Source organism: Phyllostomus discolor, chromosome 8, assembly GCF_004126475.2.
Source record: "Phyllostomus discolor isolate MPI-MPIP mPhyDis1 chromosome 8, mPhyDis1.pri.v3, whole genome shotgun sequence".
Classification (NCBI taxonomy): Eukaryota; Metazoa; Chordata; class Mammalia; order Chiroptera; family Phyllostomidae; genus Phyllostomus; species Phyllostomus discolor.
Genome location: NC_040910.2, coordinates 48,532,844 through 48,549,078, shown reverse-complemented (window position 1 = coordinate 48,549,078; position 16,235 = coordinate 48,532,844). Strand labels below are relative to the sequence as shown.

Genomic DNA, 16,235 nt, shown 5'->3' with positions numbered 1-16,235 from the left:
GATGTTTCTTTCTCACATTGATGTTCCTGTCCCTCCTTCTCCTCTCTCTAGAAATAAATAAAATCTTAAAAGAAAAAAAGAAACAGACACAGAGGAAAGATCAATTTGAGTCTAAAGGAAGCAAGGAGACTTTTCAGGAGCTGAGATGCAGGCTGCCCTGAGGCTAGAGTTTGGGGAGTGGGGAGGTGGGCATTTCCTGGGGGGAGGGCTCAGCGTACAGCAGCAGCCTCCTAACAACTTGTTGGGAGAGTGACCTCAGACATCCAAGAACACTGAGCTCCCAGAGGCTGGCCAGAGAGGGCTGGAGACCTGACCGACGACACAGAGCCCCAGGCCACCCAGGGGACTGGCACTTGGCGTCCAGCTTGGGTCTGGGGCCAGCAGCACAGAACCCCAGACCTGAAGCCCTGGGTCTGACTTGACCCGAAAGTGGGTTGTGGCTGGTATGAGGCTGCGCCCACCACCAAGCTAACTTCCTGGGTTTCTCTTTCACTTTGGCTTTCCTGGGAGGGGTCATGATATCTGACTTTTTTTTTTTAAGTTTTCTTTCTTGCTCAGCTTCAAAGTGTTCTGGGGCAAGGACAGGACAGTTGGGGCCTCACCAGCGGCTCACAAGCTCTTCTGAGGCCTCAGGCCTCTGACTGGACCCTATGGGGCCACCGGGGGCCAGGCTGGCCCTCCTGCTCCTCCTCCTGCTCCCCACGCAGGGTGGTGAGTGTCCCACCCTGGTGCCACTGCTCTTCTTGCTGGGGCGGGGGTGGGGGGTGCATGTGTGTGGAGGGCCGAGGGCGGGTTCCAGGGCTGGGTTTGTGTCTCTGTGCCTTTCTGTCTTTCTGTCTCTGTCACGTGGCAGATGGGTGACCATGGCTTCTGGGGTCAGACTTAGGCATCTCCCTCTGCTCTTGGTTTTGTCTTATGTCGAGTGGGCTGGATCTTTCAATCTTTCCCACCTCCCAGAGTTCAATGAGAAATAGCTAAGGAAGGGGTAATGAGCAGGTGTGTGTACGATGGATATACCCAACATAGCGTCATGTCTCACATATACTCTCTCTCCATCCTGTGGAATCAGGTGGGAAGGGGCCCAGCCTCCTGTGGATGACTGGGTTTAGACTCTTGTTCCAGCTCTGCTGTTGCTGCTATGTGAACGTGGGCAACTTTTGCCTCTCTGTGTCTCAGTTTCCCTGTCTGTAAACTGGGGGTTGGCAAGGTTTCAGGGCCTCTGGGTGTCAGGCAAGGCTGGAGTCCAGAGGACCCTGGATTTCTCTGGAGGAACAGCCTGAGAAGTTGATGGGTGGATGGGTTGGAGGGTAGGGAGTCAGATGGATGGATGGATGGATAGAAGGATGGGAGGATGAGTGGGAGGGAGGGTGGGTACATAGATGGAAAAGTGGGTAAGAGGGTGGATGGCCACTAGGCCGGCCCCCAGGCTGAGCCCCTCTCCCCATGCAGTGCCAGGTCAGCACTGTCATCATCTCTTTGTTGCCTTCACAGCTGAATCCTGTGGTACCACCAGGTGCTGTTTTCAGGACCCGCCCTATCCGAACGCAGACTCAGGTTGGGCAGTTTCCCATTGGGGTCCTGCCGGGCTCTGTCCACGGAATCCCTAGCAGCCCCTTCCTCAGCTCCCTCCTGCCCAGCCAAAGGACTCTGGCCCACTGGGGTCTCGGGAGCTCCTACCTGACAGTCTGCCGCATGAGCTCCCCAAGCTTGGATGTCTTGAAGCAGTTACATTCTCTGAGCCTCGCCTCCTCCCTAACGGGGTTGCAGGGCTGATGTCTGCATCTTTTCAGACCTGTCAGCATGTGGGGCTAAGCAGCTGCTAAATATTTTGAATTTTTAATCCCTCTACCCTGGCAGACATTGCCAGGACACTTAGGCTTATAATGCACCTTACTTAGATCCTGCCACTGAGCAGGTGCATCATCCATTCTTTTGCTTGAGAAATATTTATTGAGCACTTACTATGTGCACATGCAGTCCTAGTCATGAGGGAATCAGCTGCAAGCCCAGCTGTCCTCCTGGGGTCACAGCCTTGTGCAGGAGGTAGACAACAGATCAATAAATGCTTATATTGCTTACAATGATGTGCGCAGAGCAGGCTGAGGGATGGAGAGGGAGGGGCTGCTTTTGGTTGGCTGGTTGTGGAGGAGGTGACAGGGAAGGAAAATCTGGAATGTCAAGATCTAAGGAAGAGGGCACAGCACGTGCAAAGGCCCTGAGGTGGGAGTGAGCCTGCTGTGTTTGTGGGTCCACGAGGAGGCTGGAGCAGGGAGAGCAGGGGTGGTGGCGGGGGACAGGTGGGAAGGGCACCGAAGGGTGCCAGGAGCCGTTCAGACTGTGGAAGTGCCGAATTACATAGCGTCACAAAGATTTGCCCTGAAGGTGCCAGCACAGCGACCCCTCCTCTACTCTGGTCTGCTCTCAAACCTCCAGGATCTCCTCCAGCCTCAGCCTCAGGCCCCAGGGACCTGAACTGCTACCGGATATTTGGGGCTGGTTACGAATGCTCCTGGGAGTATGAGGGTCCCATGGCTGGGGTCAGCCACTTCCTGAGGTGCTGGTGAGGACCACTCCCCAAGACCCCAAACCCTCACCTACCATCCTGCCCTTGGCCCTGACCCGGTGCCCCTGCCTTTCACTGTATGATTGCAGCCCAGGGCTGGTCCCTGTCTCTCCCTGGGCATCAGTTTCCCCTGTGAGCAGGGAGGGTGGAGGCTCTGTCGTGAGGGGGCAGGTGGGTGGGCGCCCTGACCGGGCAGCAATCAGGGCTCCGCTAGTCCTTCCTTCATCCTCACCGGGCCCTCGATCCCAGGCTGACCCCCGAGGAAGCCCCAGGCTGGGGAGGGGAGTTGGGCGGGGGGGGGGGGGGTGCAGAGGGAGATGAAGGGAGGTGCTGCACACTGTCTGCTGTGGCTGAGTCACTTCTGGAGTCCACTCGGACCCCGGAGTCAGCACCAACACCCTCTTTCCTGCAGCCTCAGTCCCGGGCGCTGCTGCTACTTCTCCGCGGGCTCGGCCACCAAGCTGCAGTTCTCTGACCAGGATGGCATACCCGTGCTCTCCGACGTCACTCTCTGGGTGGAATCCCGGACCACCAACAGGACGGAGAAGTCGCCCAAGCTTACCCTGAAGCTACACTATAGCTCTGGTCAGCACCCTGTTCTCCTCCTCCTCCTCCTCACTGCCCTTCCCTCAGACCCAGAGATGCGTCTGATCACCAGGCCTAGACCTGGGGAGATTCTGGGCCCCTGGCAAGGGGCTTGAAAATTCCAGCCATTCATGCGGCAAACATTGCGTGTGACTCGGCAGAGACAGGCACGGCTCCCTTCCCCATGCCCACTGCTGGACACTCAGGTGTCCCTGGTTTCTCCCTGACGCTGTAATGGTGCCGGGCCCTGCTGCTTTTTCCAGCTGTTTTTATGAGTCAACAACATGCATTTAGCATATAGTTTTCAAGCTGCTACTGTGTGCCACACTGAGCCATAGGGACCCTGGGCAAGGCCAGCGGAAGTTGGAGGTTGCATCCCAGTGCTTGGGACTAGGACGAGGTGAGCCAGGCAGCATTTAAATTTTAAGGAGCCGCCAAAAAACCCCTCAGTTAGTTAATAGAAACAACATTGTAACACAGTATTTTTAAAAATCAAAAATAGCCCTGGCTGGTGTGGCTCGGTGGATTGAGCGCTGGCCTGTGAACTGAAAGGTCTCTGGTTTGATTCCCAGTCAGGGCACATGCCTGGGGTGCAGGCCAGGTCCCCAGCTAGGGGTGTGTGAGAGGCAACCAACCGGTTGATATTTCTCTCCCTCTTTTTCTCCCTGCCTTCCCCTTCTCTCTAAAAATAAATAAATAAAATCCTTTTTTAAAAATTACATGTAAAAAATCCATGACAAATAAAATATCAAAATTTTAAGTACAGACAGGATCCCACCCCCCTATTTGTACAACTGTGCCTCACTCACCTCGCCCCAGCTCTGGCCCCGCCTCTGCCTTCGCAGAGCCCGGGTTCAAGTGGGGGCCCCGGGCCAGGTGGGGCCACTGCACGTGAGGAGATGCCGCTGAGAGGTCGAGGGAGGCCTCCAGCTCAGCTGCGTTCTGAAGGGTAAAATGAATCCAGCGGGAAGAAAGGCGGGATGCGTGTCCCGGTGGAGGCGTGCGTGCCGCCGCAGGTTCAAAGGCCCTGAGGTAGAACTGGGTATGACAAGATGATAGAGGTCAGGCTCCTTGAAGCAGGTCTCAGAAATTAGTTTTCCTAGTAGTCCTCCAGAAAAATAGAACCTATCAGTTGTCCTCTGGTCGGCAGCTGGCACAAGTGGCTGTCTCTTCACACCCTTGTCAGCAACGGGTGTTAATATTCTAGCGGTCTCTTCACTAACAGGACCCTGTGTATACATTCTGACTCTTTGACCCGTGGAACCCCAGACTTGGGTGGGAACTGCGAGGGCGTCCCTGATTCACATGTGGGGGAGTTGGTGAGCTACCCTGGGCTGGGTAAGGCATGGGCAGAGTTTCTGGAATTTTTGGAACCAACCACTCACACCAATGCCGCTTCCCCTCTCCAACCTCCTCCTCTGCTTCCAGTTCAGTACGACCCTCCACCAGGAGACATCCAGGTGTCGGGGGGAGCAGGGCAGCTGTACATGAAGTGGGAGACTCCAGCCGGCCAGGAAGGTGCCGAGGTCCAGTTCCGGCGCCGGACACCTCGCAGCCCGTGGAAGTTGGTGAGTTTGTTCCTCAGGTCAGGGGTGGGCACAGGCCTCTCCCAGGGCACTTTCTCCCCTAAATCAGTGTCACCACCCCTACATCTGCTACCCGTCCCGCCTGGCCTCACTCTTGCCCCCATCAAGCCTCTGAGGTCTCTCTGACATGCAGCTCTGACTGTGACCTCCCTGTTCACACACCCTCCGTGGCTCCCTGTTGCCCCCAGAAGGGCACCCTTGTCCTCAGCCAGACCTCACTTGCCTCGTGCTTCCTCTGGTGCCCTCCTGAACAGCCACGATTCTCCGCCCATGCCCTGGATCTCCAGCCTCCTTGCCTTTGTGCATGAAGTTCCCTCCACCTGCTTGCCCCCTCTCCATGTGAGCACATGTGAGTCCAGCCCACCCTCAGAATCCAGCTCAAGGGCCACCTCTTCCAGGAAGCTGTTCTTCCACCCATTCCTTCCTTCCTTTTTTTTTAAAAAAAAATAACATATAGCCCTGGCTAGTGTGTTTCAGTGGATTGATTGCCAGACTGAGAAGCAAAGAGGCGCTGGTTTGATTCCTGGTCAGGGCACATGCCAGGGTTGTGGGCCAGGTCCCCAGTAGAGGGCGTTCAAGAGGCAACACACATTGATGTTTCTCTCCCTGTCTTTCTCTCTCCCTTTCCCTCTCTCTAAAAATAAATAAATAAAATCATTTAAAAATTAATATAAATTGACATACAGCCTTATATTAGTTTTAGGAGTATAACATAATTCAATATTTGTGCATATTGCAGAATGATCACCACAATAAGTCTAGTTACCTTGCGACACCGCACATAATTACAGATGTTCTGTTTCCCGTGGTGAGACCTTTTAAGGTTTACTCTCTTAGCAACTTCCAAGCATGCAGTGCAGTATTATTGTCCGTAGTCACCATGCTGTGCACTGCATCCCCATAACTTATTTTATAACTGGAAGTTTGTAGCTTTTGACCACCTTTAACCATTTTGCCCCTCATCCCCAACTCCCTGCCTCTGGCAACCACTGATCTGTTCTTGGTATCCATGAATTCAGTTTTCTGGTTTTGTTTTAGATTCCACATAGAAGTGAGATCATACGGTATTTGTCTTTCTCTAACTTACCTCACTTCTTAGTACAGAGCTCTCAAGTCTCAACCCTGTTGTTACAAGTGGCAAGATTTCCTTCTCTCTCTCTCTCTTTTTTTTTTTGTGGCTGAATAACATCCCATTTTTCACACACATACCACATTTTCTCTTACCATTCATCCATTCAGTGGTTTCCATGTCTTGGTTACTGCGAATAATGCTGCAATGAACATAGAGGTGCATATGGATTTTTGAGTTAGTGTTTTGTTTTCTTCAGATAAATAGCCAGAAGTAGAATTGCTGGATCATATGATAGTTCTATTTTTAATTTAAAGCTTTTTTCTATTTATTGATTTTTAGAAAGAGAGAGGAAGTGGTGAGGTGGGGGTGGGGGGGAGAGAGCCAGAGAAACATTGACTTGTTGTTCCACTTGCTTACGCATTCACTGGCGGATCCTTGTAGGTGCCCTGACTGGCAACCTGGGTGTATGGAGACGATGCTCCAACCACCTGAGATACCTATCCAGGGCTATTTTTAATTCTTTGATGAACTTCCACACTGCTTTCCATCACGGCTGCTTTAGCTCACAGCCCCACCAGCGGCACACAACCATCCCTGATGCCCACACCCTCACCAGCGGTTGTTACCTCTTATCTCTTCGGTGACACTCATTTTAACAGGTGTGAGGTGGTGTCCAGTGTGGTTTTGATCTGTATGTCCCTCGTGATTGGTGGTATTGGGCACACTTGCATGTAGCTGTTGGCCATCTGTATGTCTTCTTTGTACCTTCACTCACTCTTTGGCTCCTGCCTATCCCCTGCTCTGCACTCCCGCTGCTCCAGCCAGACCAGCCTGTGCCTGCCAGAAGCCTCAGCCCAGACCCAGCTGCCAAGGAGCCTCCGGCCTGAGGGAGACAGAGGCCCCCAGCCTGAGCGTTGCGGCCGGTCTCCTTCTCCCTCTGGCTGGGCACACTCGAGGGCAGGGAGTTGCCTCAGCTTCAGCCCCATCTTCCCCCCAAATGTGTGCCCCACGCTGAGCCTCAGTCTCCCCACTGGGTGGCCAGGTTTGGATCAGTCAGCAGCAGGTGACATGGGGCCCTGATGGGCAGGGACCTCTCTGTGTTTCGTGTCCAGCCCTCTAAGCACATTCTGCAGCAGACCCCCTCAGGTCGCTTTGTAGGTGAGGAAGCCGAGGCGCAGGGTGTCAGGGACCTCTTAGGGTGACACGGGGAGGGGGCAGGGCTCTCCTGATGCCCAGCACTGAGGGCTGACCGGCTTTGCCTCCTAAAATAATCTTCCAGGAAATTATAAATTGTGTCTCCTAAAAGAATTCTTTTAAAAATGTTTAATCTCAGAATAATCTTAGGTTTTCAGAAAATTTACGAAGAAATACAAAGAGCTCCCACAGAGCTTTGCCTGGTTCCCCTCTTGCTAACGCCTTCGCCCCTGACTGGGATGCACGGAGCACCTTGCCCCGGACTGCACTCCAGAGGGGGTTGGGTGTTACCCATATTCTAAGGATGTCTTCCTTTTGCTCTTAGGTCTAGTCCAGGGTTCCACATCGCACTCAGAAAATAATATTTTTAGATAAAATGCTAATAAAAAAGAATAATATTTTTACTTATAATATTAGAACTAATATTTTTCAATGCCAAAATGTCAGACAACAGATAAATGTGGTTTCATTCCAGGGTGACTGTGGACATCGGGGAGATGCTGGCTTCGGTGAGAACAGCAACAGCAGCAGCAACAGCTGCAACACATTAGCGTGAATCAAGTCCCTACTATGTGCCAGGCCAGGGCTAAGTGCTTTGTGCACCTGTTGGACTGCCCTGTGGTTCTGTATTGGACTATTTCCATTTGAGAAATGAGGAAACAAAGACTGGCGGGTGGCAGGGTGAGAGCCCAGCAGCCAAAGTCACATTTCAAGGGGTGACCCTGTTGGGACTTGAACCAGGGACAGTGAAAGAAGTAGATCATCCTGGAAGCCCAAAGAGGACAGGCCCTGGCCTGTTCCTGCCATGTCCTTGGGGCCTGACACACAGTTGGCTCTCAGTAACAATACTATATAGTATAATTGTGTAGTTGCATGTATACAATTGGCACCCAGTATGTGCATGTACACCGTTGGCATTCCGTAAGTGCACAATGGATAAGTGACCAGCGCCATGCCCCCAGCACCCCCGGGTGTGGGACAGCCCCTTGGCCTGACATTTGCCCTGTTTTCCCCCAGAGTCATGCTTCTGCCCGCTGGAGGTAAACGAAACCCAGGAATTCCAGCTAAGGCGGCGGCGGCAGCTTGGGCCAGGGGCCCCGGGAGGTCCCTGGAGCAGCTGGAGCAGCCCCGTGTGTGTCCCTTCTGGTGAGAGTGCCCAGAACCACAGGAATAAGGGCAGGAATAATGGCAGGCACTAGAAATATGGCAGTGGGTATCAGAACTAAGGCGGCAAGTGTTAGCAACAAGGTGACAGGCTTTCGAAATAAGGCAGCAGGAGAAATTGGTGAAAATTATTAACAAGTGGAACTTTAGAGATTGTGGTGAATCCATAATCTAAAAAGAAAACATCTGTCAGTCTTCCTCTCCTTCCAATTCGTTTGGTCGGTTTTGTTCTTTTAAAGTAGCACAAGGAGCTGACAGGTGGAGGTGGCTGTGTCAGGAAGATATTTTCCCAAATCACACAGGAAGCTGGAGCCTGGGCAGCTGGGGAGTGGACATGTGGCCCTGGGGCAGGGGTGGGGGGGCAGCAATGAGGTGACTGTCAACATTTGTCACCAGCACCACCAGCTGAGGTCCCCTCCTGTCCAGTGGCACATCTCCTGGGAAATAACTCTGAGTTGTTTTCAAATTTGTCCTCAAATTGGAAAAGAACACATAACATAAAATGCACCATTTTACACATTTTTAAGCGTCTAGTTCTATTGTATTAAGTACATTTGCGTTGCGGAATATATCTCTATGTTTTCAGATTTGGAAAGGTATTTAAGAACCCATGGGATCCTGTGTTTCATGGGAGGGGAGAAAAAGGTCCCAGGCCCCCGTCCAAGGTCTGCAGGGGGCTGTGAGAAAGGGCAACACCCCCTTCAGTGCCACTGTCTTGTTGTCTCATGGCAGAAACCCCCCCACAGCCCAAGGTGTTGTTCTTGGTGGAGCCACTTGGCCGGGATGGGCGGAGGCGCGTGACCCGGAAGGGGCAGGTAAGGAGGGCTGTCGCAGGGCTGCGTGTACAGTGGCCCGGGGAGAAAAAGACAAAAGACTGGGGATAAGGGGCAGTGTGCAAGTGGAAGATGGAGGGAGACAAGACACGGAGGTGGTAGGAACTGGGAGGACCATGGGTTTAACTCTGAAGATACTGGGGAGCCATGGAAGGTATGTAAGCAGAGGAGAGACTTGGCTGGACTCAGGTGCTCTCTGGCTCCCTCTGGTGGCCACCAGGGGAATATATTGCGGGGGGGCTCTAGTGGACGCTGGAAGGCCTGGGAGGGGTCAATAGTGTTGGTCTGGACGGAAGATGATTTAAGTCTCTGAATCAACCCATTTAGTACAGTCTAATTAGCCCCATTTTACAGAGAAGGAAACTGAGGCACAGAGCGAAAATCTTTTGCTTGGGTCAGGGGCAAAAACCATGACAAATTTCACCATTACTGGCTCAACGCAGTCCCCAGCGGGCCATCACAATAAGCCTACAGAGAAGTTCCTTTGTTTCCAGGGTTTCCTCTCATTTTGATTCCTTTTCTTAGGAAAAATTTCCAGAGTTGAGGTCACTGGGTCCAAAAATGGAAACTTTTACCCTGGCTGTCAGCGGGCTTTGCCTAATTACTCTCCCCACCAAAAAACAAAACAAAACACAACCCCAACACACACTGGATGTGAATGTCAGTCTCCCAGCAGCCTTGCTAGCATCAGGGTTTATTGCTTTTCAAATGTCTGGCACATGTCGTAGGCTGTGGGCTGCGGATGAGCCTGTGTTCATGGGCTGTGCCCTGACGTCAGCCCACGAGGACAGTGAACGTGTCCAGGTCCCAACAAGCCGTCTCTCCCGCCCACGACAGCTACCTCAGCTCCAGCTCCCAGAAGGCTGCCGTGGGCCTCAGTCTGGCGCGAGAGTGACCTACCGCCTGCACCTGCACATGCTGTCCTGTCCCTGTAAGGCCCAGGCCACCAAGACCCTGAGCCTGAGGACAACATTCAACCTCTCAGGCGCTGCCTACGACCTGGCTGTCATCTCTGAGAATCGCTTCGGCCCCGGCCCCAACCAGTCGTGGCACATTCCTGCCCACACACACACAGGTGGCTCCCAGGGCGGGGGTGGGGGGTGGGGGCTGCCGAGGCGGGGCCCTGGGACCTGGGCATCTCTCAGCTAGACTAGGGTGAGGTTGGTGAGGCTCAAATTTCTAAGAGGGTGTCTAATTTAGGGCTGTGCCAAACAGTCATCAAGATACATAATGTTATAATGCAATATTTTTTAAAATTCTCACCAGCTAACTACAGTTCGGGCCAACTGTCTCTTCTGTAAATAAAGTTTTTGGGGACAAGGGCTGGAGGATCAGGGTGTGGTGAGTGAGTCAAGGTCATGCAAGTACAGGGTTGATGCTCTGTTCATTTAAAGATTTTATTGTTATTTATTTTTAGAGAGAGGGGAAGGGAAAGAGAAAGACAGGGGGAGAAACATCAATGTGTGGTTGTCTCTCACGCACTCCCTACTGGGCTGCAACCCAGGCACGTGCTCTGACTGGGAATTGAACTGGCAACCCTTTGGTTCAAAGGCCAGTGTTCAATCCAGAGTCACACCAGGCAGGGCTCTACTTTCATTTAAAATCTTGATAGTCTCTTCAATTTTTTTTATATATATGTGTGTGTATGTGTGTGTATAAAATTACATATATTTTATATAAATTACTATATAGTATTTAAAATAAGTTATATATTTATTATATATAATATATGTTTATACACGAATATGGTTTGGGCCACGCCTCCCTGTGTATCCTTGGGCTGGTGGCTCCCTCTCTGGGCCTCAGCTGCTAGATCACTGGGGTGATCGTGGTTTCACTGTGTAGCAGAGTGGTGTCTGCGCAGCATGGGGCACTGGTCTGGGGCCCAGAATCGGTGCCTGGAAGCAGCCCCCACCTCACCTCTCTGAGGTTGCTGCAGACGCCCTTAATCCAGGGAGTGGGAGAGTTGCACCCAGGGGACTCAGTGGGTGGGTGTGTCCTGGGCCTCTGAGCTCCGGTCACACCCAACCCACCGCTGAAGCAGGAGATGCCCCCCCCACCCCCCACTGGTGCAGGGAGTGTCAGTCCAGGGAGCAACGATGGGGGTGTCCTGGCAAGGAACCCTTGGGCAGGCTGTGGGAGGACTCAACTCATTTAAACAGCCTCTTTGTCCCCTCTGTGCCCAGTCTCCTACCTGGCCACTGCCACTGTGGGGAGACAGAGATACTGACACGCTGGGCCTTGTGGGGGACAGCTGGGCCAGAGGGTGGGGAGGGGCAGCAGAAGCCTCGGTAAGGGTGGGGGTGGACCAAAGCAGCTGTCCTGACCTGCCTCCTGTCTTCTTCCAGAACCAGGAGCTCTGAATTTCAGTGCTGGAGCCAATGGGACCACTATGAGTTGGCCGGGCTGGGCCCCAGGCCTGACGTACTGCATTGAGTGGCAGCCCCAGGACCAGAATGCGAGTGCTGCCACCTGCGCCCTGACTGCACCCAAAGACCAGGATCCTGCTGGAACTGGTACCATGATGGCAGCGGCCGCTGCCTGCCTCTGCAGCCTCCCTTAGAGCTCCGCCAGCTCAGACCTGCAGGGACTGTACACGTAGGGTGTCTGAGGCCCAGAGAGGTCTTGCCACTTGCTTGAATCACGCAGACCGGGGAACAGGCTGAGACTCACCCCTCACACACACGCATGCTGGAGCCTCCTGCTGGGAACCTGGAGTGTCAGGGCTCAGCCCTGGGCGGATGGCACCCAGGCGGGTAATGAGTCTCACATTCCATGGTGTTTCTTAAACATTCACCCTCATCGAGGAAGGTGGCAGGTAGCAAGATGTGCTGGTGGCAAATTAATGAGGCTTCTGGAGGGAAAGATTGGGCGCCAAGTAGCCCGGGCAGCTTTCACTCTCCTGCTCCAGCTCCTGCCCTGGGCCCGGTCGAGGCCCCGGGAAGCCTTAGCTTTGACCTGTCCCTCCAAGAGCTCTGCCTGGGAAGAAAGAGCTGGATATGGATACCCCGCCCATGGAGTGATGGCTGGGCTGGAGGGTTATGAGTGGGTTGAGGGGCACAGGGAGGGGATCCTAGAGGAGGGGACACTGGTGCAAGGGCTTTGAAGTATGAGCAGGAGTGCTCTAGGCATTCCTTGCTGATGGCACAGCCAATGCAAAGGTGCTAAGATGGGAACACAAACTATTCACTGGCCTGGTCCTTGCTAATCCTTCCAGCAACCCACCTCTGGAGCCGAGTGTCTGGGGCACTGGAGCAGAAGGTGTGTTACCGCATCGCCATTTTTGCCTCTGCACAGCCGAACAAGCCCAACTCATGGTCCTCGGTTTTGTCTACCTACCACTTTGGGGACAATGGTGAGTGGCCCAGACTTGCCGGGTGGTCTCCCTGGAATACTCCTCAGTGGCCGTGGGAGTCAGGAGGAAGCAGTAAGTGTTATTTTAGAGCAACCTACTGCACGTTGGGTCCTGGCCACAGGTTGGGCATGTAGAGTGAGCTCAGTCCACCCTTAAGACACCCTGAGGGGCGTTGCCCATTTTATAGATGAGAAGTGAGGGGAGGCTCGGGGAAGGGAGGTGACAGCACGTGAGTGGTGGGGCCAGGAGTTCTGAGGCAAGGTTACCTGGACAGTACTGGGCTGGACGTGTTTGGCTAGATGTGCTTGGCTAGCGCCCTTGGAGTTGACCATGGCAACGACTCTGGTTGCAGCCTCAGTGATTGGGGTCCCCCAGCACGTGTTGGTGAAGACGCTCAGCCCAGACTCGGTGTCGGTGGACTGGACGCCGTCTCTGCTGAGCACCTGCCCCGGCGTCCTAAAGAAGTACGTCGTACGCTGGTGGGACGAGGACAGCAACCAGGTGTCTGGTACGTGGGGTGGCACAGGTCTGCCGGGGGCCAAAGGAGTCTGGGCTTGAGACCTGCCTTGCTGGGTGACCCTGGCCCCTCACTGTCCCTCTCTGGGCCTTGGTTACCCATAACCCAAGACAACTGGAGTCAAGGGTTTTGACCACCCCTTCTAAACCCGAGAGGACCTGGTGGGCCCTGGCAGAGCGCACACGACATGCCAGGTGTGTGGATGGCAAGCCCTCGCTCGTGTCAGCAACTCCACTCCCATGGTGTGACGCCCAGCTGTGGGGGCCGGGGACATCCCACGGCCTGAGCCCAGCCTGGGAGTAAAGGGGTCTGTGGACGCTTGGTTGCCTCCCCATGCAGAGCTGCCCGTGAACCCCACAGAGACCCAGGTCACCCTTGGGGGCCTGCGGGCCGGCGCAGCGTACAGCGTGCAGGTGCGAGCAGACACGGAGACACTGAGGGGTGCCTGGAGCCAGCCCCGGCACTTCCATGCGGGCTCAGGTATTCACCCAGCATGCGCTGCCCCTCCTGCCTGAGCCTGAAAGCATCCGTGCATCGCCTTCAGGAGAAAGGCCCAGCCTGACCTGCTCCCACCTCCTCCACCAACCTCATCCTGCACCTTCTCCTTTGAACCTTCTCTCACACCCCTGTGGCCTTACCTCTGCCAGGAATGTTGGTTCTCCCTGTTTTCAAACTCCTATTCATCCTTCAAATCTTAGCGTGAAAGCTTCCTCCTCGAGCAAGCCTTCTGTGCTTCCCTCTGGGCACCCTCCAGCTGTGACTGCCCCTCTTCCCCACAGAATACCTTGGGAATGGGTGGGGTGTCTGTGTCTGGCTCTGCCTCCCCCAGCTGGTGCCTCCTGGAGAGAAAGAGGGAGCAGGGGGACTGTTTATCGAGGAAATGAATGAATGCGTGTGCACGAATGACTGTTTCTCATCACAAAGTTAAGGAGGTGGGCTCCGTTGTCTTGAGGTGTGTGGCTGTGAGGCATCTGAAGACTCAGTGGTCCCTGTTCCTGCTGTGCTTCCTGCCTGTTGTCCTTGCAGTGAAATCAGGAACCAACAGTCAGGCTAGGTGTGGTGGGGCGGCTCTGGGTCTAGGGCAGCTACAGAGTCCTGAGCGCTTCCTGTGTGCCAGGCTTCTCAGTCCCATGGGTCAGGTGGGTCCCCCAGTCCTCCAGTTCACAGATGAGGAAACTGAGGCACAGTCGGGGCCCGTGGTGTGCCAGGGTGAACAGGGAGTCGATGGAGGGCCTGGCCCACCCAGCTCCCTCCCTGACCACAGGCAGGAGGTATCCCTCCCCCAACCCAAGCTCTCCTACTCCCAAGAAATCCAACCCAAGCTTCAGGAGGCATCTGACTTGGCCATCATCCTCACGTCTCTGGGGAGCTTCCTGAGCATTCTCCTCCTGGGTGTCCTAGGGTACTTCGGCCTGAACAGGTAACTCATCACCTCTCCCTGACATGAGCCCCCAACAACAGCTACAGTAACAGCAATAACAATAGTAAAAACCACTCACATCTAGTAGGGATTTGTGCTAAGGTAGTCAGGGCATCCAGCAGTGGGGGCTGAGCTGGGATGTGACCCCGGGGCTACAGTCTCCTGTACTGCCTTTCCCAGCACACATCCTCACTCCCTTTACAACCTGGTGAAGATAAAAAAAAAAAAGAAGAAGAAGAAGAACCACGAAACAGTAAGAATAGCCTGAAGCACTGCTCCTCTGACTGGCTCCCCTCCCCCTCCAGGGCCTTGCCGCACCTGTGCCCGCCCCTGCCCACACCATGCGCCAGCACTGCAGTGGAGTTCCCAGGCAGCCAAGGGAAGCAGGTAAGGGCTCTATGTATAATTCCAAGCCCTGATTATTGGGTCCACACTCTGGGCCAGGGCTCTGCTGAGTATTCTACCCTAACTCATTAAAGCAGAGGCTCAAAAAAACCTATCCTATTTTAATGAACTATAGAAATTATCCCTGAAAGTATAGTCTTAAAACCTGTCCTGTTTTATAGATGGGCAAGCAGAGGCCCAAAGAGAAACTTCCTGTGGGCCATTTCCTAGCAGCAGAAACAACTTAAAGTGTCTTTAAAAGGGAAACTGATAGGAAAAACCAAAAAACCCAAGGTGGTGGGCTTCAGGCATGGCTGGATCCAGGAACTACAGATCCATGTTTCTGTGCTGCTGTCCTCCCTACAGGATTCTCTTTCAGGCAGGTTCAGCCTTCCCCTATGGAAGAGAATGTCCATTTCCCCCATTAACTAGAGCAAAATTCTCAGGGTCACATGCCCATTCCTGGGCCTATGGCAGGATTCAAGGGGCTGGGGTGCTCCAGTTGGTGGGGCCAGGGTCACATGCCTAATCCCATTAGCTAGAGAAAAGCAGGTGCAATTTCCCAAAGAGAAATGGAGGTCCTTCCAGTGGATCCTCACATTGGTCTCAAGATGTTAGAGAATTTAGCTAGTAGGGACCAGGTCCACCCCATCCTTACGTAAATGGGAAATAGGGCCCTGCCCACAGTCTCACCCTGTCCTTCCTCTCCAGGCCTGGCAGTGGACCAGCACGGCAGACTTCCTGCAGGAGGAGGAAGAGTCCCTGAAAGAGGCCCTGGTGGTGACCATGCCCTGCGAAAAAGACGACAAGGCTGACTTGGATGCACCCAGCCCTCCCAAGGCCAAGACAGAGCTGCCTCAGGACGCCCCCGAGCCAGCCCCAGACACAGAGCTGCCCTTGGAAGACAGGAGACAGGTGCAAGGACATCCTGAGGCAGGGGCCCTGGGGCCCAGTGGGCAGGACAGGCTGGAGGGCAGCCCTGTCCAGGCATCTGAACTGTCCCTGCTCCTGGGAGAACAAATGCAGAGCCCCAGGCACGATGGCACTTGACACAGGGGCCTGGAGGCCTGAGGGAAAAGCAGGACTGTCTACCTCATCTTATAGACGGGAAGACTGATGTTGAAATCACAGCAGCTGGTTAGTAAATGCTTATTGCATCCCCAGCCTGTTTCATTCAGATACTCGCATGATGCCTGAGGTGCATCACTGTCCTATTTCACTAGTTTACAGATGTGACCACTGAGGCACAGAGAGGGCCGTGGCTCTCCTGCAGCCACACAGCATGGGCAGGAGTCAAACTCCAGCCAAGGGACCCATACCCCATTTCCAGATTCTGCCACCACTGCTCTCTCCCTAGTCCTGTGAGGGGAGCCCTAAGAACCCCATGAAACAGAAGCTGCTACACGAGACCAGGCCTGACCTCAGTGGGGCAGGGACAGGGACAGGCACTGTCACTGGCCTGTTTGGGCGGGATAATACACTGGCCGGTGGCCTAAAGGAGCCTAAACTGAGCCCAGGGCCCTGTGCTGGGCATCCTGTCCCAGGAGCCCAGGAGCACTGCA

The 16,235-nt window shown here is 54.1% G+C and overlaps 1 protein-coding gene across 1 annotated transcript; it reads left to right on the top strand.

The window, feature by feature from the left end:
- The first annotated feature begins 547 nt into the window (after nt 1-547).
- On the top strand, nt 548-15,836 carry IL12RB1 (interleukin 12 receptor subunit beta 1). The gene is made up of 16 exons (XM_036032564.1): nt 548-711; nt 1,492-1,554; nt 2,434-2,560; nt 2,976-3,148; nt 4,577-4,716; nt 7,476-7,509; nt 8,018-8,146; nt 8,897-8,979; nt 9,835-10,072; nt 11,346-11,513; nt 12,215-12,352; nt 12,705-12,860; nt 13,209-13,343; nt 14,178-14,289; nt 14,595-14,676; nt 15,385-15,836. Exons 1-16 carry the CDS (start codon nt 651-653, stop codon nt 15,721-15,723), a joined length of 2,178 nt encoding a protein of 725 aa, XP_035888457.1. The 5' UTR covers nt 548-650; the 3' UTR covers nt 15,724-15,836.
- Nucleotides 15,837-16,235: the final 399 nt, after the last annotated feature.